Here is a 25,822-nt window from a genome sequence, read left to right as displayed (position 1 = left end):
CCTTATTGGCAGCCCACTTGATATTTGTTAGCTTTTGTTGTCAAGCCAACACTGTAACTGTCAGGATATGACTGTTCCCTTCAGTCAAGTTGACCAAGACACATCAAACATCTTCAAGATCTCATTAGCTGTAAATAAAGTTGGGAAACTATACAGCTAGGAGAAGAGTGTGTCCAGGTCAAAATGGTTTTCCCATCCTGGCCTCAGTGTCCTGAGAGAACATAGAGTCATGTTGGGTTGGCAGGGACCTTGGAGCTCCTCTAATCCAACTCCCTGCACAAGGAGGAGATCCTATACCATTCTTGAAAATGGCTGTCCAGTCTCATCTTTAAAAATCACCAGTGATGGAGCAACCACAACTTCTGGAGGCAAGCCATTTGACTGATTAATTGTACTCACTGTCAGGAAATTTCTCCTTTGTTCTAGGTTGGCTCTATCTTTAATCATCTTCCATCTGTTGTTTCTTGCCATGCCCTCAGGTGCTTTGGACAATATTTCGACTCCCTTTTCTCTGTGAAAGCCCTTCAAGTACTGGAAGCCTCCTATCATATCATTCCTAGACCTTTCTGGTCTCATCAAGGCAGTATAAAGCAGTACTATCACTTCACATGACTTTGAAATTATCCCTCTGTGGATGCAACCTAGGACTGCATTAGCTTTTGGGGCAGCTGCAGCACACTGCTGGCTCATACTGAAGTGGTGGTCTACCAGGACACCCAGATCCCTCACACAATTGCTGCTGATGAGCCAGGTACCACCTATTCTATATCTGTGTATTTTTTTTCTTGCCCATGTATTCAACCTTACATTTTTCACCACTGAATTGCATTTTGTTGGATGGGGCCCAGAGTTCAAGTTCCTATCAATGTGTCAGATGAGGCAAAGATTGGCCCGTAGCACACCATTCCCCCTACCTATTATGTGAATAACAGAGTTGGAAGGGACCTTGGAGGTCTTCTAGTCCAACCCCCTATTCAAGCAGGAGACCCTATACTATTCCAGACAAGTGGCTAACCAGTCTCTTCTTAAAAGCCCCCAGCACCTACAACTTCTGAAGGCAAGCCGTTCCACTGATCAATTATTCTCACTGTTGGGAAATTTCTTCTTAGTCTAGGTTGGTTCTCTCCTTGATAAATTTCCATCCATTGCTTCTTGTCCTGTGTTCAGGTGCTTTGGAAAATAGGTTGTTCCCTTCTTATCTGTGGCAGCCTGTCAGATATTGGAACACCACTATCGTATCATCCCTAGTCCTTCTTTTCTCTAGACTAGACTAACCCAATTCCTGCAACCATTCATGTTTGACCTCCAGTTCCCTAATCATCTTCATTGCTCTTTTCTGCACTCTTTCCGGAAAAGTGCAACAAAGAGCAGCCAGAAGAGAACGTCAAGTACTATTAGAACACAGCTGGGACTGGTCGATGGCGTGGCCTCATTCAACTGGACATTCTCGGTCATCTGTCCGATTCAGAACTAGATAAGTTATTATGTAACAATAAAATGACTTTCCAGCTTGTGAAATAGCCCTCAGATTATTGGAAAAGAGAAAACTCCCAGAAATGTCTTTTCCAGCAAGGGAAAAAAGAAAATTGGTATATTGTAATAGCTCGAACAAAGCCAGCTGCCAAAGTCAGCTACCTCACTTCACCAGCTGGTAGAGCTGGATTTCTCTGCAGTGCCCTGAAGTGAGGGAAACGGACAAAGTCTTGGAAAACAGGATGTTTGTGCTACAGTTGAAAGAAGAAAAAAATTAAAATGGAAAATGCAGACAACAGGATTTATCGTATCAGAGAAAAGAATTGTCACAAACTTCCTTTCTCGCATCTGAAATAAGATCTCAATTTTTTTTTCTTGCCTGCTGAAAACAATGTAAAAATTAGAGAGCTTGTGAGTTGGATGGATCCAAGATGGATTATCAATTTATGGAATCACAAGATTTGTGCTATTTACAGGCATCCTGCTTTATATTTAGAAAAATGTAGGAACTTTTTCCTCTTCTCCAGGAAATTTTGGCAGATAACAATCTAGGAGAAGGTGTACCTAAGATTTGTTAAGATAAATCACTACACCCTCCCACTGTTCCTAATTCCCAGAACAGTTTAGTACAACATATCCCAATTAAAGCCAAGGCATGCTTCTAACAACTCCACTTTGTTCTGTGTTGGTTATTATGTATTATTTACCACATGATGAGAACATGACAAAGAGAAGTAAACACATGCACACAATCCACGTAGTTATATACAAAGCTACAGGGGTATGGAAGTGGCCTCATCCCCTCTGGCCTTGCTTCATGCAGATCTTCTAAGGAATCAGAGAACACACAGTCTTGCACAATATGTTTAATAGTTTGCATATCAGCACCACAGTCACAGCAAAGGGAATCTTTTCAGCCCCATTGATACCGGGCAGAGGCAATTCTTCCAGTTTCACATCTAATTCAGTTTCATCCAGACAAAGCGAGGCAGGTTTAAATTGGCTGGTTTGATAGAGGGATCACTAATAGCCAAGCCACAAGAAGGTAACTTGGACCATTCTTCTCTCCAGGCATTCTCAGGGTCATTACCCACCTTGAATGGTGTGTCCAGTTCTGGGCATATGACATTAAGGAAGGAATCAGACATTCTGGAACAGCTTCAGAGAATGCTAAAGGAAAATAGCAGTCTAGAAAATGTTACAGAGATTGAAGAATCTTGAAAATGCTGACTCTTGAAAAAATAAATAAATGAAGGGCAGTGGACTTTCCAAATACTTGAAGGATGTTTCACAGAAGAACAAAACCTCTGTCTTTCCAGAGTTCGAGAGTCAGAACAATGAATATAAAGTACAGGAAACATCTTTGAACTGAATGCTTGGAAATATTTATTTAATAAGATATGTTTAATGGTAAGATGTGTTCAAGCAGAAGCTGGACAATCACCTGGACATGCTTTAATTAAGATTCCTGCATGCAGAACATAGTTGACTTTCATGGCCCCCCACACCTATATTTCTGCAAATTTACCTTTAATTTGTGCTTTGAGGTGTTGTGCAAACATTCACACTAACCGATCACATTTGAACCTAGCAGGTGTGGTTATGTCCTGATTTATGGAATGGGTTAGGGCAACTGGTAAACAAGACACTACTGTTTATTTAAACCCAGCAGACAGCAAATTCTGAGATTTTGGCTTGGAGGCCTTTTGACCTCTGTAAACCCAGAAAGAGTTCTGGCTTTTTCTTTCTCCTAAATCTTACAAAATTATTATTCCTAGAACTGCTCAGACACGCAGATCTCTCTTTTGGCAGCTATTGCAGGAACTGCCCACAAATTCTGTATTGTTCGTGGTCGGATATATTTTTATTTTGAAATACTCCCCCTTCTGACTCACAGGGCAAAGAGAGACCAAGGCCACAGCCACCCTCAAGTTCTAAAGCTTGACCGAATGTTACAATGTTTGTTTGCTTTTTTCACAACTAGCAGTGATGAAGGGATTTATTGGTGCCCTTGATTTTTATCTTCTTTTTATTTACAAGTTCAAGGCAGTGTATGTGAGATAGCCAGAGCAGGAGCAAGGGAGATTGACCCAGAGTAACAGTATAACAGAATAATAGAGTTGGAAGTGGCCATGGAGGTCTTCTAGGCCAACCCTTTGTTTTGCAGATTATCATGAAGGAAACCACTGTCATTTCAGACAAATGGTTGTCCAGTCCCTTTTTAAAAGCCCCCAGTGCTAGAACATCCACAGCTTCTGGAAGCAAGCTGTCCCACAGGTTGTTCTCCGTATCAGGAAATTTCTCCTTAGTTCTAGGTTAGATCTCTCTCTGATTAGTTTTCATCCATGGCTTTTTGTTCTGCCTTCAAGAGCAGAACAAGAATCAATGGATGGAAACTAATCAAGGGGAGAAACAACCTAGAACTTCGGAGAAATTTCCTGACAGTGAGAACAATTAACCAGTGAAACAACTTGCCTCCAGAAGTTGTGAATGCTCCAACACTGGAAGTTTTTAAGAAGAGATTGGATAACATTTGTCTGAAATGGTATAGAGTTTCCTGCCTAAGCAGGGGATTGGACTAGAAGACCTCCAAAGTCCCTTCCAACTCTGTTATTTTATTCTAGTCTAGTCTAGTGCTGAAGTCCCTGAGATTGAGAAAAACTGCTCCAAAAGTTGACCCCTTGATGTTACATTTATTTATTTATTTATTTATTTATTTATTTATTTATTTATTTATTTATTTATTTATTGGTTCAATTTATATGCCGCCCTTTTCCGGAGACTCAGGGCGGCTTATAATGCGTTAAGCAATAGCCTTCATACTTTTGTATATACCTGCTTAGTAAGGCTTTTGCCCCCCCCCCAGTGGTGTTCTTTTTTTATACAAAGTCATCTTATTGCCCCCACAATCCAGGTCCTCATTTTACCTACCTCGAAAGGATGGAAGGCTGAGTCTCAGTGTGTGTAAAGTATTTCCAACACTTAGGGATATATTATGGCAGGAGAACAAAGCCTCCATTATGTACATGGTGTTTGCATGTTTGCACCAGTGGTGAGTTCTAAATTTTTTTACTACCGGTCTGTGGGTGTGGCTTGGTGGGCGTGACAGGGGAAGGTTACTTCAAAATCCCTGTTCCCTCCCAACCCCACTAACCTGCTCTGGGAAGGAATCAAACTCCCCCCTCTTCATTTCCCCAAATAAAATATTACTCATAAGAAAAGGCTCCCAGAAAAGCAAGGAAAAATCAAGCTGCTAACAAGGAACCTGCCTGATACTCATTTCACATTCCTGCCAGCTGCATAAAGAAAACTTTGTAAGAAGAAAACAGCTACCGGTGCCTAGAGATCATTGAAGGTGGAAGCCGGAAGTTTGGCTCCATTTACAAGCAGGCAGAAAACTTATTCAAGCCAGGATATTTCACAATGGAAATAGCCCAAACCTTTTTAGAAACACAAAGCCTATGTTGCACAAACCCCAAAACTTCAAAAACAGAACCATATAAGAATCCCTCCTCTTATCCAGTTTGTTGTTCAGCTGACCCAGAAATGAACTGCTGAATGTCACTTCGCTTTTGCAAGTAAAAACCTCCTTCTAGCAGCTGCTTCTTGGCTTGTCAATTTAAAGCGACAGCATCTCCTTTTTTCCTTCTTCTTCTTTGCCAAGTGATCTTCTGGCTGAAAAGTTAGCCCTGATTTTTTCCTTCTAGCCAATCAGTTGGGAGGCTTCTTGGCTTCTCAATTTAAAGTGATGGTGTCTTGTTTTTTTCCCCTCTTCTTTGTCAAGTGAGCCCTGATTTTTTTCCTTCTAACCGATCAACTGGGAGACAGGGAGGCAGCGAATAGATTTGGGACGGAGCCAGGCAGAGGTGGTATTTACTGGTTCTCCGAACTACTCAAAATTTCCACTATCGGTTCACAAGAACCGGGGAGAACTGGTAGCAACCCACCACTGGTTTGCATGTACACTGATTATATTACCTTGTGGTTTGTATGTACACTGAGAGCTTATACACCGGAGACAAATTCCTTGAGTGTCCAATCACACTTGGCCAATAAAATATTTTGTTCTGTTCTGTTCTGTTTTGTGGCTGTTCACACAACTCCACAAGCTCAGAACTTTTTTTTTTTTAAACTGAAACCCCAGATTTTCAAAAAATCCCTCTTTTGCCAGATTCTCTTCACTTTGTCCACCGATTCTTTGCAGATTATCAGCCTAGTTTAATTCCCAAACTTTGTCGCCAATCAATTATCCTTAAACACAATTTACCTTTGGGTTGTTCCTAGGAACTGAATTTTTTGCAAGGTTTCGACAAGCTTGTCTGAGTCAGTTGGCACGGAACTGGAGAATATATGCCTCAATCTCTTTTGCTTGTTGTTTCACAGGAATGCAGCTCCAAGGAGATGGCCTTTTTTTTTTTTAACCCTATTACAATTGGGTTGGTAGTTTGTATCTTGTCAATATGGGAGTGGCTGTGAAAAGATAGCCTTATCTGATGCCTGGAACAGCACAAACCTCTGGGACTGAGCAGCAATAAAACTCTATAGTTTTATTCAAAGCTCTTTTTTTAAAAAAAATACAAGGAAGACTTCTCTGACTTGTACACAGTGGTGGGATTCAGCCGGTTTGGGCCAGTTCCGGTGAACTGGTTGTTAAATTTCTGGCTAGCCCCACCCCTTCCCACCCTACCCCTTCCAGGAGTCCCCACGCACCTCGTTTTGGCTCCCAGGTAAGTGCAGGGAGGCCCACTAGGCCCAAAATGAGGCATGGGAGGTGCAGGAGGCCGAGTGCTGCCTGTCACACACCCCTGGCTATGCCCACCATGGCCACGCCCATCAAGCTGGTCGTTAGGGCAGAGAACCGGTTGTTAAATTATTTGAATCCCACAACTTATACAGGCTGTTCTTCAATATACAACAGTTCATTTAGTGACCATTCAAAGTTACAACAACATTGCAAAGAATGATTTATGACCATTTTCCCACACTTACGACCTTTGCAGCAGCCCCGTGGTTGTATGGTCAGAATTCAGACACTTGGCAACTGACTCGTATTTATGACCTTAGTTTGCAGTGTCCTGGGATCCCCTTTTTGCGACCTTCTGACCACTAAAGTTGACGGGGAAGTCAGATTCACTGAATAACCAGGCTACTAACTTAACAACCATAGTGATTCATTTAACAATGGTGGCAAGGAAGGTTGTAAAATGGGACAAAGCTCACCACAAATGTTTCACTTAGCAACATAAATTTTGAGCTCAATTGTGGTCATAAATTGAGGACTACCTTATAGCTTGCCTACTATCCCATAACTGCTATCATTCTGACTGATGCATGCCAACCTTCCTCATTTATCAGATGGAAGACTCAAATGTAGGAAGCTGCCACTGGCACTTGCGCAATATCTACTCAACACTGATTCCAAATGGAAAGCCAAATAGGTTGTTGAATGTCCAGTCATAGGAAGACATATAAATGACTCCATGCAAAAGATTTTTTTTTTTTTATTTGTTGCGATTTATATGCCGCCTTTCTCCCTAGGGACTCAAGGCGGCTTACAAAATGACAACTTCAATATAAATCACAGTACAATACCAAATTAAAATCAGTAACCCAATTAAAAAATGATTTAAAATTATACCAGTGTACCCCCAAACGGATCAGTTTAATTGGCGGAAGAGCCACGTCTTCAGCTCGCGGTGGAAGGAAAGAAGGTCGGGGCCTGTCCTGAGCTCAGTGGGCAATCCATTCCAGAGGGTCGGGGCTCCCACAGAGAATGCCCTCCCCCTGGGGGTTGTCAGCCGACATTGTTTGGCCGACAGCACCCTGAGGAGGCCGACTCTGTGAGAGCGCACAGGACTATGGGAGAACGGCTGGAGATGGTCCTGCAAGTACTCCGGGCCTAAGCCATGAAGGGCTTTATAGGTGAGCACCAGCACCTTGAAACGTATCCGGAGTGCCACCGGTAGCCAGTGCATCTCACGCAGGAGAGGTGTTACACGGGAGTATCTAGACGCCCCCGTAACTACCCGCGCGGCTGCATTTTGGACTAGCTGAAGCCTCCGGACACATCCCAAGGGCAGCCCCATGTAGAGGGTGTTACAGTAGTCCAACCTAGAGGTAACAAGGGCGTGAGTGACCGTGGCGAGGGCATCCCGGTCTAGAAACGGGTGCAACTGGCGCACAAGACGGACCTGTGCGAAGGCCCCCCTGGTTACGGCCGTCAGATGGTCATCTAAGGACAGCTGAGAATCCAGGAGGACACCCAAGTTGCGGACCCTATCGGAGGGAGCAAGGGTTTCACCTCCGATCATTAAGGATGGAACCTCCAGATCCCGGGATGCCGGCATCCACAGCCACTCAGTCTTGGAAGGGTTGAGTCTAAGCCTGTTCCTCCCCATCCAAACCCGCACCGCTTCCAGGCAATGGGACATCACGGAAAGGGCATCCCTAGGGTGGTCGGGTGGAAATGTAAAGCTGGGTATCATCAGCATATTGATGATACCTCACCCCAAAACCACGGATGATCTCACCCAGCGATTTCATATATATATTAAAGAGCAGAGGAGAGAGAACCGAGCCCTGAGGCACCCCACAAGTGAGAGGCCTCTGGGAGGATCCCTGACCCCCCGCCCAAACAGACTGCAGACGGCCCGAGAGATAGGAGGAGAACCACTGTAAAACAGTGCCTCCTAACCCCATCCCCCTGAGCCGCTGCAGCAGGATACCATGGTCGATGGTATCGAACGCCGCTGAGAGGTCAAGAAGGACCAGGATGGAGGAGCAACCCCCATCCCTGGCCCGCCAGAGATCATTTACTAGGGCGACCAATGCCGTTTCCGTGCTGTGGCCACGCCTGAAACCAGATTGGTAAGGATCCAGGTAGTCAGTTTCCTCCAGGAATTGAGGGAATTGCTGTGCCACCACGGACTCAACAACCTTCGCTAAAAAGCGAAGGTTGGAGACTGGATGGTAGTTGTTAAGTACGTCAGGATCCAGGTTAGGCTTCTTAAGGAGGGGTCGAACCACCGCCTCTTTAAGCGCAGCGGGAAAGACCCCTTCCTTTAGTGAAGCGTTGACAATAGCCTGGATCCAGTCTCCAGTCACCTCCCTGGCTGCCGAAACAAGCCAGGAGGGACAAGGGTCCAGTAAACATGTGGAAGACCCCAGCCTACTCATAATCCTGTCCACGTCATCCAATGAAACAGGCTCAAACTCAACCCAGATGTCTCCACCGAGACTAGGCCCTGTCACCTCAACGGACTCTGTCCAGTCGCAGTCCAACCCGGTCCGAATCTGAGTGATTTTATCTTGCAGAAACTGTGCAAAGTCCTCAGCACAGCCCTGTAAGGGGTCCTCCCTCGCTCCCTGATTAAGGAGGGAGCGGGTCACTCTAAACAGGGCTGCTGGGCGATTTTCTGCAGATGCAATGAGAGTGGCGAAATAGTTACATTTCGCTACTTCCATCGCCACAAGATAAGACCTAATATGGGTTCTTAGTTGTGCCAGGCTTTGAACTATCACACCAGCAATAGACAATCCTGGATAGGATTCACATCTCACATAGTGTCTGCCGGGAGTCTCCATATAAATGTGGCATAGTATCCTCCTCTCAGTGTGACTATGGGATCCCACGTCAAACTGTAGATCTCATCACGGCCAGCTATAAACTGAGGGCATATACCGATCCAATATCCGATTATTTTTTTGTATAAATGACGCTGCGCTTTAATGATAGACATTGATATCTGAATATAGATTTTTTTTTAATATTCATATTTTATTGTGCTCTTTGGTCTAGGCGAAATGTTAATATATATTGCAAGTCCATGTATGATATGCCATACACCAAATAAATATCACACAGCTTGGCTGGTTAAACTTAGCTTTGGTTTTGAAGAGGTACTAACTAGGACAGATGAAGTTCAGGCAATGGGGTCTTCCACCAGAGACCTGCACAGCTGCTTTTATCCTTTGGCAGCAGCATCCATCACAATTTCATTGTGACCTGGAATAACTTAGTTGATCTAGATCAGGGGTGTCAAACTCAAGGGGAGACACTTAGATCTGGCCCGTGGGGCCACTCTAGAAACAGCAAAGGACTGGCCCATGGTGCCTCTCCCAGCAAAAACAGCACTTGGAAGGGCCACGGGCAGCCCTCCTGAGCTCTGTTTTCACTAGTAGAGGGTTGCAGGAGGCCATTGCAGCTGAAAATGGAGCTCATGAGTGCCGCAGGCAGCCCTCCCAAACTCTGTTTTTGCTGGCAGAGCACTCGGGCCACCACAGGCACACCCAATACAAGTGATGTCGAGCAGGCCATGCCCACCCTGGCCACACCCACCCTGACCCCCGAGGTCAAAAACAACCCTGATGCAGCCCTCAATGAAATCGAGTTTGACACCTCTGATCTAGATTGTCGAGTCAAATGTGGCTTGCTACACTTGGTTGTGGTCAACTGGGCCCTTTCTGATTTGATCTGATCTGAATTGGTACCCTTTCCATCCATCAGTGTAGGATCTCAGCATCTGCTCAGCTTTGGACACTCTTTTCCCTTTTTCCAAAGTGACAAAGTTGTTTTATTTTCACCTTCTACTCACCTGTTTGTTAAACTATCCCCGATGGCAGGTTGCTGGCCATCATCTCAAATTCAGGAAAAGTTCAAAGGAACTTTTGCTTTGCCAAATGTGTAACATTTGTCAAAAGATGGAAATTCCTTTAGGTCTTGGGCCTGTCTGGTTTTTGGAACTTAGAAGGAACTTCTCACTTTAGTGCCCAGTTGAGGTCTAGAAGGGGGCTGCACAGATATATCCAGAGCTAGACTCAAAAGGGGACCTAGTAGGCTTATACTGGGAAAGATCAAGAGGACAAAGTAACAGGCAAGCATGAAATTTGAACTGTAAGCCACCCAGATTCCTTGATTAAGATGGGCAGCTATAGAAATTGAATAAATAAAATAAAGTGTTCTAGAATTTTGTATCAGGCAATTTGCTTTAAAAGGAGGAGGAAATTAGGGGATGTTAGTTACAATCTGAAGGTTGTATTTAAATACTGGCTAAAATCAATCATTGGTTAAGTCATTTTGTGGAGTTCTTGTGCTTTACTGAGGCTCCTTAAGAAGCAAATGAAGCTGACATATGTCAATTCAGTCAGCAAACCATAGTTTAACAAATTAGGCTTGTTTAATCAACAAACTATAACCCATAACTAACTATGGCTTAGAGTCTTAAGGGGCCGTGGAGGGGAGCAGCACCTGTGTTCACCACGTGGAATAATTTCAGGTTGCATCCAGGGCTCTCTTATAAGAGGTATAAAATGAAAAGACGAACAATTCTGTAGTTGCCTTGCTGTTTTTTTGAACTACCCATCCATAGCTATTCCCATGGAAATGAAACTTTCTTCATAGACAGAAGCCAAAAAACAGAGAAATTCATTATTATGGAAGAAAGCTAAAAATAACTGTAGATGATATACGTGGTTTTAAAAAAAAGAACCCTTCACAGCATCCAATCTTCTAACAAAATAGGTGAAGCCCAAAAGTTTTTCAAGAGGCAACTGGACTTTCTGGGTTTTCTTTGAAGGCGATTCGCTTCTTATCCAAGCAGGTGCTTCGGTTCTTCAACTGAAAAAGCTTCTTGGATAAGAAGCGAAACATCTTCAAAGAAAAACCAGAAAGTCCAGTTGCCTCTTGAAAAAGCACCTTTGGGACAACCATGACCTGGATGACTGAGAATCTCTACAGATTTCTAGGTGAAGGGCCTAAGTAACACTATTGGTTATACAGCAACAGATTTTACTCAAGGCCACTAATTCCCATCCACTGCTTCCAGCATGTCCCACTCAGATATGTCCCCTCAGGCTCTGTCTCTTGATCCACTATATCCCTCTTCCTTAGTTTTTAAACTTCCCAAGACATCATAAAAGATAACACTAGCTCTCATGAGAATATGATATATTTATTTGCTTGTTTAACTTAATTGTTGGCCATCAAGGAGGCTTTCCAGTCATACATTTCTATTGCACAAGTCATATAAGATAATTGTGGCTAGAAAATCATAGGATAGCATCTTAGTCTCCTTTCATACTTAAGAGTCTATCGGCTTACTCAGATAACTAGTGACTAGTTAGATTACATCAAAAACATGAACCTTACTGCACTTAGAGGTTATTGAGGTAGGAAGAAAAACATGGAACTGGTCTGTAGTGACATGGAATTAATCAACAATCCATCTTTCAAAGCTAAGGAATGGTAGAAGATGAGCTGGACATTGCTGCCTTCCGGATAATCTTTGAAGTATGCAACACCAATAAACACACTGGGATAGATGTAAGAAATTGAACCAGGTAGGTTCGAATGTATGGCATGATGGAAACAGTGAAGATTATCATCAAAAGTCATTCTGAAAACTGTTTGGGACTTTGGCTGGAAAAAAAAAGCCCTTGTCCAGTTGAGAATGAGACACTGATATACTCAACCGAAATCTAAAACATATTTCTTTGGTATTTGACATTTCCACCTGGAGAAACAAGGTCCACCCATTCTTGCAAAGCTGTAGGCCTGCTTCCAAAGGTCACCTAAGAGCAAAGGTAGCTATTGTAAAAATATCTAACATCATCGTCTCAAACCAGTCAACATAAGGCCATAGTTTGATATTGCAAATGTCAGGAGCTTTCCATTCCCCAACTAGGTTTCCTCTAGAGCATTACTCCATTCATGTTGACCTTTCTTGCTGGGACCTACTTCTCCACTTGCTTCTCTGCTGCGACCTCTTGGAGCCACCTGATTGTGTGATTCCGGCTCTCTTCCCAGGTGAAACAAGGTTTGTATCCAAAGTGTTTCAGGGCCTTGTCGGTCTTTACAGTGAAGGTAGTGCTGGCCACGATCAGGGTGTAGGGATTGAGGATGGGTGCATACATGCGGAAGGGCTTCAGGAGCCACTGTAGGATAGCATTGAGCAGAGCTATCAGATGGAGGACAAAGAATGGCAACAGAGGCTGGGACCCCAAGAGGCGGAAGCCGCACGGCCTCAAGAACTCCATGTTAAAGTCCTCATAGCTCTTGTATGGAGAGTCATCATAGCAAAAATAAGCTTGGCCCCCGATTGTTGAGGGGTCCTCTTGGATCTTCTGAGCCACCAGGAGATGCATCCAAGCCACGTTGCCTACAGAAGGGGCAAGTCAGGATACCAGAAAGATAATCAAGTGAGAGATGTTTCACTAGCCAACAATCACTTTTGTGAAAATGCAGGGATAACATGGAGATACAATAACGCAACACCGTTTACTCAAGCCAACACAGCAGGGATAAGATCTCAGATGTATTTCTAAAAACAGTGCCTCATACATTCTACAAGATCCGACCACACAACACACTGAAATAGGGATTGTCTTTGCTTGTGTGTGTGTGTGTATGTGTCTGTGTACAGGTGTGTTTGTTTATTTTTTGAGAAATTTACAATAATCGGTGGAATGATTTGCCTGCAGAAGTTGTGGGAGCTCCAACACTAGAGGTTTTTAAGATGAGATTGGGCAACTATTTGTCTGGAGTGGCCTAGGGTCTCCTGCTTCAACAGGGGGTTGGACTAGAAGACCTCCAAGGTCCCTTCCAACTCTGTTATTCTGTTATTTCCCAGTTCATACTGGGAATGGGGATTTTTGGGAAAGGGTTAAGCTAGGGGTGTCAAACTCACGTCGTCAAGGTGTCATGTGACATATTGTGACTTTTTCCCTCTTTACTAAATGGGGCATGGCCAGGGCCAGCGTGTGACGCATCCAACCTGCAGGGTGTGAATTTGACAGCCCTGGGTTAGGCCTTGCTTTTGCTTATACTGGAATGAAAATAGCAAATAAATCCAGCAGCTAAACTGAAGTCATTTTCTTTTTTTTAAAAAAATCTTACAACATGGGTTTTCAAGTTTCCTGTCCAAATCTCTGAGGGAGTCATAAGTAACTGGTGTGGGCTGCACACTTTAAAAAAATAATTGAAATCTGATCAGGCAGACAAAATGCAAACAACGTTAAGACTCACTGCAAAGTTTGCTCCTTTTTTCTTGCAAAAGGAAGGTGGCTACTGGCTTGGAAAGTTTGAGAAATGCTGCGAGAAATACTAAGGCGTGAATTTGTTTTTCATCTAGCCTAAATAATCCAAACATTATTTTTATTTATAGGGAGAGGAAAGTTTGTATACATTCATTTTTTCCTTTAAGGGCCCAGGGTACCCAAAACTTTGAGAACCTGAATAACATGTCAAATTAATATGAATCCATATCAGGCTTGTTTCTTGGGTTTGAAATTTATATCCAAGAGCTCTGACCACCAAAAGGTAATTCTGGGATGTACTTGACAGCAGAGAGTAGGGCAATGGTTCTTAAAAAGTAATATAATATCTTCAGGTTAGGGTTGAATTGTAGGGTTCCTGGTGCTCTCTGAACTTGGTTTGCTTTCAGACATTTCATTACCTGATTAGATAATATCATCATTGCGAAGGGGTGCGGAGTTTGCTCCCTGTTTATTTATTTGCCCTGCCAGTGTTGGTGGAGGTGTGACATCTGAGAAACAATCAAGTAGAAAACAGTACCCTAAGCAAGGAACTACCAAAGGGAAAAAACCACACCCCACCAACAAAGGCAGGGGAAGTTACTGCATACAGGGAGCAAACTCCATCTTCCCTGGCATTGATGATACTACTAGTCGGGTAATGAAATGTCTGCAAGCATACAACCAAGCTCAGAGGGCACCAAGGACTCCACAGTTCTTAAGAAGTTCAGAACCTGATATAAAGAAATACATACGTACAGGAACATGCCCAAGAAGAGTAAAAGTATCTAAATAAAAGAAGGTGGGTTAAGAATGCACCAGGCACCATCATAACTTACCTACATAGACCCTGCCATGCTCCACAGAGGCTGAGATGGCCCGGATCATGTACTTTTTTGTCTTCAACCCTTTCTCATAAAACTCCTTCATCAGCAGATGGTTCTCCCCATAGATGCCCGTTGGACGAAGGGCACAAGTGACTAGCCGCTTCCCGTTTGGCATCTGCAAAAAAGAAAGATTTTCTTTTTTGATTGGCACATCTGAGCATGTTGTGGGTGGACAATCCACCATTGAGGGAAAGTTAGAAGTTGGTGGCAAAGTCTTTATTTAGGTATTAGTTTGTTGGACTTTCATCCCAGGTTTCCCTGGAGATTCAAACAAGGGATCTAGCCATCTTTCCTTGTGGCTTCTCCTAACAAAAAGCAAGTGAGATAGGTTGGGCCAATGGAGAGGAACACCAAGGCCCAAAATCACTTCTCCTGTGAAGTTTCATGACTGAAAGCGGACTACACCTGGGTTTCTCCAATCGGACTCCATATGAGACTCCATATGGCCCAGAGTCACCTAATGAAAGTCCATCATTGAGGATGGATTTGAATCTGGGCCTTCCTTCACCACTTAATCAAAACAACAGTATTGAATCAAGGGGTCTAGGGTTCAAAGCCCACAAAAATGACTAGTGAAAAAGAACAAAGGGAAGGCAGTATAGCAGAACTATAGAGCACTGTACACCAAGACAACTAGACAATTTCCCTTGTGCCTTCACTCTGCTGAATACCTAATACTCGCAGCTGACAAAATAGAGTGACTACTAAGTGTGTTTATTGGGGTTTTTTTTGCCTGTTGTGTATGTATATGAACTCATAGGGTGTGGTTGCAGGATTATTATTTATCCCTTTTATTATTGTTACTTCCTCCTCCTTATTGGCTGTGCACTTCAGTATTATTGTTATACTGTGTACACTAAGTGCTTCTGCATCAGAGACAAATTCCTTGTGTGTCTAATCACACTTGGCCAAATAAATAAACCATATAAGTATATATGTAGGCAGAGCTGCTTCAAATAGTCTTCTCCACCACCATACTCTGCGGATAACGTGACCTGTCATGCACAGATCAATCCACAGTCACCACATGCTGTCTGAATCTTTTGCAGAGTGCCAGTTTCAAGGAAACCGCTACAGACAGGTAGGGTTTGAGATAGAAGGATGCCAAGAAGCATGGGTTGGTTAACTCAGTAGACTTTCAAACTTCTCTCTCAAGTTCTAGCTTACCAGTTGCCCATTGGCTTCGATGACCAGACGCTCAGCATTGGCTTTGCTAAGTGGGTAAGGATGGTGGTGGATGGCCTCATATTTCATGTCCTCGTTGCCCCTGCAAGCAAGGAAGAAAGCATCACAGGCTATCAAAACCCTGTGCTTGCAACAGGTGAGACCAAGAGAAGTTAACCAGGTTACAGTTAACAAAGTTATGTGTCTTATTAAATACACTTTAGCACTGTTCATTTAAATCCAGTGCAATTTCTACAGTGGCTTCTGCCCCCTGCATTTCATAGGAGAGGATAACACTCCTGAACCCTTAAATGATATGGGGAAGAAAAATGAGGGGATCTGTTGCTTCTCTTGACTCCCCATGACGGAAAGGGTTGTGTCTAATAGGTTTTTCCTATATGCATCTGTTAAAAATACAAGTATACAGGCAATCCTCGACTTATGACCACAACTGAGCCCAAAAATTCTGTTGTTTAAGCAAGACGGTTGTTAAGCGAGTGTTGCCCCATTTTACAACCTTTCTTGTAACAAATGTTAAGTGAATCACTGCAGCTGTTAAGTCAGTAAGATGATTGTATAGTGTATCTGGATACCCCATTGATTCTGGTTGTCAGAAGGTCGCAAAATGGGATCACCATGACCTCGGGACTCTACAACTGTCATAAATATGAACCAGTTGCCACGCATCCAAAGTTTGATTGGGTGACCCTGGGGATGCTGCAACGGTCATAATAAGCGTGAAAAACAGCCATAAGTCATAAGTCACGGAATGATTGAAGATCCCTTTCACCCTGCAGTGAAAATTTTTCAAATTTGCAAACCTTGGGGTGACTAAGCTTCTAACCACGAACAACAGTCAACTTTCCCTAATTTTAGAAGGGAGAGCAGAGCCACTGGCCCACACCCATAGAGAGCGCTAGGCCTTTAAAATTCCTTCCTGGCTTGTCTCCACGGTGACTGTTAGTAACTGTATCCCTGTTGCTATGGCAATGCTAGGAGAACCCAGGGAAACCCTTGATTAGGGCCAAAACATGTGCGTCTCGCCTAAATCAGGGGAACTCCCTGTTATTTACGGCCAACACTGAAACTCAGTTAACTCTTGAGGGGTTCACTTCTATTTTTAAAAATATGCATGTTTAGGCCCTTCAATAGCTAAAACAGTGGGAGAAGACTCAAAAGAATAAGAAACTCCAAAGTTGACCAAATTAAAACATAGAATAATACGGTTGAAAGGGAACTTGGTTACCTTCTAGTCCATCCCAAGGGAAATTCAAAGAAATTGTATTTTTCTTGTTTTTTCTTGGAAGACGTTTTGCTTCTCATCCAAGAAGCTTCTTCAGCTCTGACTGGATGGTGGAGAATGGAAAGATTTATACTCCTTGCAGACCGCTGGTCATTTGCATCCTTTTTAGAGAATAGTTGAGGCCACTTGGAAGTTTGTTTGGGTCCTCAGGGTCACCTGAGTAGTGCAAATGGGTGTGGAGCCTTCTTGGAACTGCTGCAAGGACTGTGTTGTGGAGCTGTGCTTTCTGAAGGATGTTTTTCACTGCCCTGTGTTCCTTTGCTGTTGAACACAGGCACAGGCTGTCGGGGATGAGTCTGTGTTGTCAGCTTGAGGTGCAGACAACAGAGAAAAACAACCTGCAGAAAGCACAACTTCACAACACAGTCTTTTCAGAAGTTCCAAGAAGGCTCCACACCCATGTGCACTACTCAGGTGATACTCAGGTGACCCTTGGGGCACAGACAAGAATGCAAATGACCAGCTGTCTGCAAGGAGTATAAATCCTTTCATTACCCACCAGTGGTGGGTTCCTCCCAGTTCAGGCCGGTTCAGCCGAGCCGGTAGTGGTGACGATATGACATCCCCGAACCGGTTCTGCCCCCCCCCGCCCCCTGCGTTATTCTTACCTTTTATTTGGCCCCACCCCCAATGTATTGCTGCCTCCTGAGTCCCAACTGATGGCAAGAGGGAAAAAAACTGTTTAAACTCTTGCCACTGGGCTTCAAAGGGCCTCCCTACAGCTGATCAGTGTTAAAAGAAAACAAATGAGTAGACTGGTGCCTGCAGAAATAAATGGGTAGATCAGTGCCTGCAAAAATACATGAGTAGATCAGTGCCTGCAAAAATAAATGGGTAGATTGGTACAGTAGTTAAAAGCCTGGTAGACCAGTACCTCTGCTAAATCCTAAATAATTGTCACATGACCATCAAGCCACGCCCACAAAATAAGCCACACCCACAGAACCAGTAGTAAAAAATTTTAGAACCCACCCGTTACCCACCATCCAGTCAGAGCTGAAGAAGCCTCTTGGATGAGAAGCGAAACGTCTTCAAAGAAAAAATGAGAAAGTTCAGTCACCTCCTGAAAAAGCACCTTTGGGACAACTATGACCTGGGTGACTGAGAATCTCTATCAAAATTGCAGAAAAACTCCCCAGTTTTCTTGGCCTAATGGAGCGCAACATTATTATTATTATTATTATCATTATTAGTATTATTATTAGTACTATTAATATTAATATTAGTATTATTAGTATTAATATTATTATAATAAAAATAAGCAACTCATACCTGTAGAAAGGGTGGCCTTTTATGTTAGGTCCTACAACCTCCATGCTGCTGGTGTAAATCAGATACTGGGCTCCTTGCATGACACAGGCCTCAATTACATTTTTGGTTCCTAGAGGGAAAGAGGGAAAAAGAAGGGATAAGAGAAGGAGGAGAAACAATACAAAACTTGGCTGTCCACCACAGCCCTCGCCTGCTGGAAAAGAAACAGCTCTGCCAGGAATGAAAAAGGAACAATTAAATCTGTGGGATTTTCATTGCGTAGGAACCAATTGTTTTAGCACCTCATTTTTCCATAATAAACAGAAGCAGAGCGCTGTTACAACTTTGGTCACTAAATGAACTGCTGTGAAGCCAAGGACTATCTATACTGCCTTTGGTGATTGAATGCCATTCTACCTACCAATGTGCGTCTGAGTTTCCTTGAGGAATATTAAAGGTGATTTGCAAAGCAAAATGAAAATGAAGCCAAACCAATTTGCAGGCTACCGTTCTCCTGCTCGGCAGGATCCTACAATCTGTGATTGTGTAACTCCGGCTTTTGCACCAGAGACAAATTCCCTGTGTATCCAATCACATTTGGCCAATAATTCTATTCTATTCTATTCTATTCTATTCTATTCTATTCTATTCTATTCTATTCTATTCTATTCTATTCCATTCCATTCCATTCCATTCCATTCCATTCCATTCCATTATTTACAGCAGATAACTTGGAAGGAAGTAACTGGGGAAGTCAAACTTATTTTGTAAATGCCAGGATTCCTTTGACCTTGCTCAAATAGTCTTTTTTTTTGCAAATCAAGCCATTTCCTACACATTTGTCTCATATCGGAGATTGGGGGTGATTCAGCTAAAGGAAAGGCATATTATTGTAATTCAACATAACCATTGCTGAGAGTGGTTGCACATCCCACCTCTGCTGTGGTCCTGGGAAAAGAAACAAGCCCCAAGGCTGCCTGGAACGACAACAAGGTCAGCCTGTGAATTTTCTCATGCCACAATTGTATGACAAGGATGCAAGCTATCAACCAGGCTGTGTGTGTCTCTAGACTGCAGGCGTGAACAATAACAGGAAAAGATTTGGAAGGGATTTGTGGCAAAACCCCATTACCCAAGTTTGTGAACCACAAGAAGCCTGAAGCTAGGACTTCCAGACGGCCCTTAGGAGACGTGTGGGACTCAGAGGCTATATTCACGCTAGGTTACGGAAAACAACAGCTGTCTTTCAAATTTGGCAGTATAATGATAACTTGATCCAGTCTAAGCCTCTGAAGAGATAATAACAGGACGTGGTCAGGTGGTCCTACCAATTACGAAAGCTATTTAGTATTCCTATGATCTCTTCTCCTTCTAACCCCGATCCTATTCTTTCAGGGAATAAGAGATCTCGGGTTAAAGAAGTGTTTACATTTTCAGTCAATTATCTTTTTTTTAGGTCTCTTTCGCCCTCCAAGTTACTAATTCTGTGTGTATTACCGTAGGTCTCTCGGCTATTTCAAAACACTCTTTGACTCAGTTCAGAAGTTAGAGCAATTCTGTCTTAGACCATGTAAATATAGCACTGTCATGTAAGAATAGATTGGATCATGCATTGCTTAGTCTAATTAGTAGGTTGTCATAAGCAAATTGTCAGTGTCAGAGAAAACAGGTGTTAGGCCTGGCTTCTGGAACTATAAACCAGCTACAGCAGTTGTGTTTGCAGGGCACAGCTAGAAGGGTTGGCTGGTTTGTGGTTCAGGGTGTCATGAGAAGACAGCCAACAAGGATTACAGCACTCCCTTTCTAGCATCTCTGGAAGGACTTTTCAATGTTGGCAACTTTAAGATTTTACCTCTTAAAGGTAAGGGTGGGGGGAACAGACACAAAATTTTTGAGACAAAAATTAGGTTTGTCAAGGAAACAAAATAGAATCATCCAAACAATTGAGTTTTAGGTGGGCTTCCTTTCATTAAAAAAAAATAAAACACAAGAAGACTGACAGGTGTCAATCACTGGAGGATAGGAGGGGTTCTCCTTTTTCTGGCTTGCAAATGAAAGTCTCTGTTTGCAACAGATTAACACAGAGGAGAATTTTATAGGATTGAAAACTATTCTCTTTAAATGACTTTGCTATTTAAACCATCTTGGTCTTGTCCAAAATGTTCGGCGTTTTGAAATAAACTGGCTTTCAGATCAAGTGAATGTCAAAAGTCAAATCTCAACCCAAGATATACTGACATACTGCATTCATTCGTTTATTTGTTCATTCTAGGAAACATTTTTGAGCAGAGCTTCCTTGAATATAGATCATAACAATTAAAGAGAGACATTAAGAATATTGAAAATGAAAATTAATGCATTTCTTGCTACTACGACTTCTCATACTTGTTTGATGGGATTTTAATACATTACAGATAGTCCTCGAGTTGCGACCACAATTGAGCCCAACATTTCTATTGCTAGGTGAGATAAGGGGAATTTCGCCCCATTTTGTAATCTTTCTTGCCACAGTTATTAAGTGTATCACTGCAGTTGTTAAATTAGTAACACAATTGTTAAATGAATCTGGCCTCCCCATTGACTTTGCTCATCAGGAGGTCGCAAAAGGTGATCACATGATCCCAGGACACTGCAATGGTCATAAATGTAAGCCAGTTGCCAAGTGTCCAAATTTTGATCACATGACCATGGGGATGCTACAAAGGTCGAAAGAAAAATGGTCATAAGTCACTTTTTTCAGTGCTGTTGAAAAATGGTCATAAGTCACTTTTTCAAGGGCTGTTACAACTAAATGAACTGTTATAAGTCAAGGACTACCTATATATTTCAACATAGGTTGGAAAATAATTTCAACTAAGATCCTTCTGGTAAGATCTTAGGGGAGCCTAGGCCACATTTTAATACTGTTTTCCTACCTAAGCTCTTCAAATTGTATGGACTTCAACTCCCAATAATCTTTAAAACTAGTGGATTCGAAGAAGGAATTTGCTGAGATTTAAAACTAGAATTCCGGGAAAGCCTAATGGAAATTCACTCTGAACAGCTTAGCTGTGGCCCTACCTCACAGGGTCATTGTGAAAACAAGAAAATGTGTGTGTTTAAAATATAATAAAATAAAATAGAAATGAATAGAAATGAATAGAATAGAATGGAATGGAATGGAATGTAATAGGATAGGATAGGATAGGATAGGATAGGATATAGGATAGAATAGGATAGAATAGAATAGAATAGAATAGAATAGAATAGAATAGAATAGAATAGAATAGAATAGAATAGAATAGAATAGCAGAGCAGAGCAGAGCAGAGCAGAGCAGAGCAGAGCAGAGCACTTCTCCTCTAAAGATCTCTTAACTCCGCTTTCCCAACAGGTTGTTTCTTTTGAAAATTTAGCATTTATCATCCTGACAACTGAGCTTGTTAGTTGATTCCAGACAATTGTTGCAAAAGTCTAAATGGAAAACAACAAAATGCCTCTTGGATCATCCTTTTCTTTGCTTGTTTGATCCGCCCTAAGATATTAATCATGCAAACAAAAGTATAAAGATGCCTCATACGTGGATTTTGTTATTTTTGCTCCTGACTCATCCTAGGCACAATCTTTAAAAGCAAAGTGCCTCTCTTAAAAGCGCCCTGAAGCTTCTCCCAAATGCTCAGCAGGATCATCACACTGGGCCTCCGGAGCCAAACCAAATTAGCTCCAGAAAGGCCAGAAAAATAGGCAAGGATCTTGGAGGCTGGCACACAACAAAAGGCGAGGGCGGAAGCCTGTGGCATTCCAGCTGGGGCCCTGGGTGGAGAGATGAGCAACTTTCTTTAAGGTCAGGAGAATGTCAAAATTAAATCAAGCAAAACAATACAAAACTGGAAGATATATTTCAAATACAAATTTTATTTCATTCCATTCCATTTTTTGTTGCTGGGTGGGCGTGGCCATGGTGGGCGTGGCCTAGTCTGCCTCTTGCACCACAGCGGGGGGGGCGTTTTTACCCTCCCCGGGCTCCGGAGGCTTTCCTTGAGCCTCCGGGAGGGTGAAAATAGCCTCCCCAGGCTCCCAAACTTTCGGTAAACCCGTTTTTCACCCTCCCCGAGACTCCATGCACGCCCTGCACTTATCTGCATCCAAAACGGGCTGCGTGGAGGGGCAGGGTGAGTGGGAAGGGCCATACAGGAGTAGGATTTTGGGGTTCTCCGAACTGCACAGAATCTTAGTTAGAGGTTTTCCCAAACTCCTGCGAACCCCCAGCAGCCCACCCCTGAATATCACTAATATGATTACACCCAGTGCACCAATTTGGAACAGGAATTATAATTTCAGCGATTTTGGTGAGAAAGACTGGACTCAAAGCTTCTGCCCTTCTCCTCTACCAGATTTTCATCAGCTCTGATTCTTGGGTTCCTAGAAGACCCTTCCCCAGCCTGGCACCCAGGGAACTGAAGAAGACACCTCTGTTCTCACAGAGTAGTTAAGCAATATTTCCAGTTATGAACTATAATTCTTTCAGGCCTTGTAAGCCAGAAGTATAAATATTTTCTTCTTGGAAATGTTGATCACATTTGTTGCACAAACAACTTATATAGCTTTCATCTCATTTTCTTTTCCTATCACGTTCAATGAGCCATTCTGGTTGTTTATTCCATTCTACTTGGAATAAATCTCATGCTATCATCATCAAAAAGCTAATTTAATAAATGGAATTATTTCAATAAAATTGTTTCAGTGGCTTATCGATCAGAAAGGTCTGCAGTTCAGCAGTTCAAATCCCTAGTACAGGTCTCCTGCATGAGAAGGGGGTTGGACTAGATGACCTCAAAGGTCCCTTCCAACTCTTACTGTTACTGTTTCCCACATTTTCTTGCCTAATTTCACATGCATAAAAATCAGCCTAAGGGCATGAAACCCTTTTTAAAAACCCATTCCTTCTCTTGGTGGAATCAAAAACTTTATTTATTTATTTTTTAAATAAATAGCAGTTGAATCAGAAAATGGAATTATCTTCCTCAACCAGAAAGTGCTAGAAGAGATGTAAAGTAAGATTTATTCTGCTGGGAAATTTCAAAATAGGGGTGAGATTATGCATCAAATGCTTCCATATGGAAAGATTCTGCAACTTTGACAACTGATGAATTTTGGAGAAAGCAGGGATGAAAGCTTTTATCCCATATAACATTTTGGGAATGTACAAAGTTGTATGCATCTGCTATAATTAGCGGATCTGAGGATCTTTGGAATTTTGAGAAGATGGGTCTTCTTAAATGGCTGCCAAAAAGGACTTGCACGTTTCCAAATTGGTGCCACAGAAGACACAGCCTCTAAAAAATGTGCTATCAATTGGGGTACCAAGGTTGCAGAAAAACCCAATTCTTTGCTGCTTTCTAGTGACTGACTGGATTTTCCCAGCTATATCCCCACCTGAAGTAACCTAAACCAGTACTTCTCAACCTCACAAACTTTAAGAGGAGTGGATTAATTCCCACTCCTTGGGAGGATTAATTCCTTGGAAGCATGCCTATCCATTTCAGATGGCTATCACCTCAATCTCATCCTATAAATGTTGCTTTGGTCTCAGTGAGAAGCAGTTTTTGTGTGTGGTGTGCCTTTAAGTCAGTGTTAATTCCTAGTGACTGCCTGGATAAGATCCCTAAAGTTTTCTTGGCAAGGTTTCAGAAGTAGCTCGCCATTGCTTCCTTCCTAGTGCTGAGGGAGAATGACTGGCCCAGAGTCCCCCAACTCTAGTCAGAACTAGAACTCACAGTCTCCTAGTGTCTGGCCTTATGCCTTTCATCATTACACTACACTGGCTCTCATGAAGCTTACAGGTAATCCTCAACTTACAACAGTTCATTTAATGACCATTCAAAGTAACATCGGCACTGAAAAAAATGACTTACGATCATTTTTTCACAGTTACAACCGATGTACCACTGGCATGGTCATGTGATCAAAATTCACATGCTTGGCAACTGACTCATGTTTTTGACCATTGCAGTGTCCTGGGGTCCTGTGATCTCCTTTTGCAAACTTCTGACAAGCAAAATCAATGGGGAAGCTTTGATTCACTTCACAACATTGTTACTAACTTAATAACTGAGGCAAGAAAAGTCATAAACTGGGCTTAAAACTCACTTGGCAACTGTCTCACTTAGTAACAGAACTGTTGGGCTCAATTGTGGTTGCATGTCGAGAACTTCCTGAATATATCCAAGTGAAAATCCACCTACAAATCCCATAGATTTCAAAGTATCTATGAGTATACCCACCATTTCTCAGGCTAGAAAGCCATGGATGTTATATTATGTCATGTCGCCATATTCAGAGTTTTAAGAAAATAATCAGTGGATTGGTTCTTTGGCACATCTACTCCAGCAGTCTGTTCTTGCAGGGAACAGACCAGTGGAGAAATCCTCCACGAATTGCCACCAGTTTGCTGTCTGCGCATGGGTGCTGCATGTCAAACACATGCCACGCATGCGCATACACATTGTGTGTCAAAATCACACTGCACACGCATGCACAGTGCGCACCAAACATGCACTTCGTGCAGAAAAAGAAGCCTTTTCTAAGGTAAGTAGAACAGTGAGTGGGGGGAACAGCTGTGCCACGCGATTTAGATTTGCTAGAAAGCAGGATTTCCTGCTTTCTAGCGAATATAAACTGTGTGGCACAGCTGATTGTCAGAAATACCAATTCGGACGAACTGGTAGCTTTTTTAAATCACTACCAGTTCATCCGAACAGGTGCAAACCGGTAGCATTTCACCTTGGGATAGAAAATTGTAGAAGGAAGCCTATCAATCTCCCAGCAGAGGGTCTTCAGGGGCAGTCTCATCAAGGAGTCATTGATCTACTTGATTTCCATGAATTGCTCCAGCCTTTTTGGAAAACTAACCTAGCTGATCGCCAACACCCACCAAAGTTGAATTAGACATTATATAAAAAAAGAAAAGGAAAAAAAAGACCTTCCTTTTGTCTGTCTCCATTCTTCCAGTATTCAGTTTCACTCAGTGGTGGATTGCTATCGGTTCGCCCCGGATTGGGTGAACCTGTAGCTGCGGTAGCGGGAGGCTCCACCCACTCACCCGGATGTTTCTGCGCATGTGCAGAAGTGTCCACGTGCCCACGAGCAAACTGGTAGCGACTGAAATTGAAACCCACTACTAGTTTCACCTCTGGTTCTAACAAGATTTTTACCTGATTTGCCTATTGCTTCCTGGGGATCAAAAAGAGAGAGCACATTTTTCTGGAATGAACCTGACCATTTATGAGAGAGGTCCGTCCGGCAGCCACATTAGCAGCTGAGCACTTTTCTTTTTTTATCAGGCTTTTGAATTGTCTTGAATTGTACTTTAATTTATACTGTTTTAGATTTACTGTGGGCTAATTTTTATCCATTATTTTATTTGATTTTATTGTATATATGCTTATATTCAAATTGTGTCATTTGGTTGGTTTTATTATAAACCACTCAGGGAACCTTGGTTACTAAATGGGCTAAATGTTTTGATAGACAGACAGACAGAGTTACCTGTAGACTTTAAAAGAAAGTGCTATCAAGGATATAGCAAGTAGTTTAAGTCCTGTTGTTCTAATTCAGGATTCTGAACCAAAGAGTTCCTTTCTTAGTTTAGCATTACACTAAGAAGTATATTCTGGGTTCAGAAAAATTGCAAACAGATGACTTAGAAAAACTACAAATGATTCATTCAGATTCATT

The 25,822-nt window shown here is 42.5% G+C and overlaps 2 protein-coding genes across 11 annotated transcripts in view; one reads left to right on the top strand and one right to left on the bottom strand.

Moving 5' to 3' along the window:
* STX1B (syntaxin 1B) overlaps positions 1–25,822 on the top strand; it is a 111,557-nt gene that overhangs the window by 84,136 nt on the left and 1,599 nt on the right. The window lies entirely within an intron of this gene.
* The window catches only part of HSD3B7 (hydroxy-delta-5-steroid dehydrogenase, 3 beta- and steroid delta-isomerase 7), a 69,747-nt gene continuing 55,329 nt past the window's right edge, over positions 11,405–25,822 (bottom strand). For all 9 annotated transcript variants that reach the window (XM_034419828.3, XM_034419833.3, XM_087893849.1 and 6 more), the window contains 4 exons: positions 18,130–18,238; positions 15,558–15,657; positions 14,343–14,505; positions 11,405–12,629 (listed from right to left, as the gene is read on the bottom strand). In XM_034419828.3, coding sequence (XP_034275719.2) covers positions 12,205–12,629; positions 14,343–14,505; positions 15,558–15,657; positions 18,130–18,238 — 797 coding nt within the window. In that variant the 3' untranslated portion in view covers positions 11,405–12,204. The remainder of the gene's footprint in view (positions 12,630–14,342; positions 14,506–15,557; positions 15,658–18,129; positions 18,239–25,822) is intronic.

The sequence above is a fragment of the Pantherophis guttatus genome, chromosome 4 (genome assembly GCF_059756535.1).
Source record: "Pantherophis guttatus breed Tessera chromosome 4, ASM5975653v1, whole genome shotgun sequence".
In the NCBI taxonomy this organism is placed as follows: domain Eukaryota; kingdom Metazoa; phylum Chordata; class Lepidosauria; order Squamata; family Colubridae; genus Pantherophis; species Pantherophis guttatus.
Note: the sequence above shows the minus strand (reverse complement) of the source record. Positions and strands in the feature narration are given on the sequence as shown.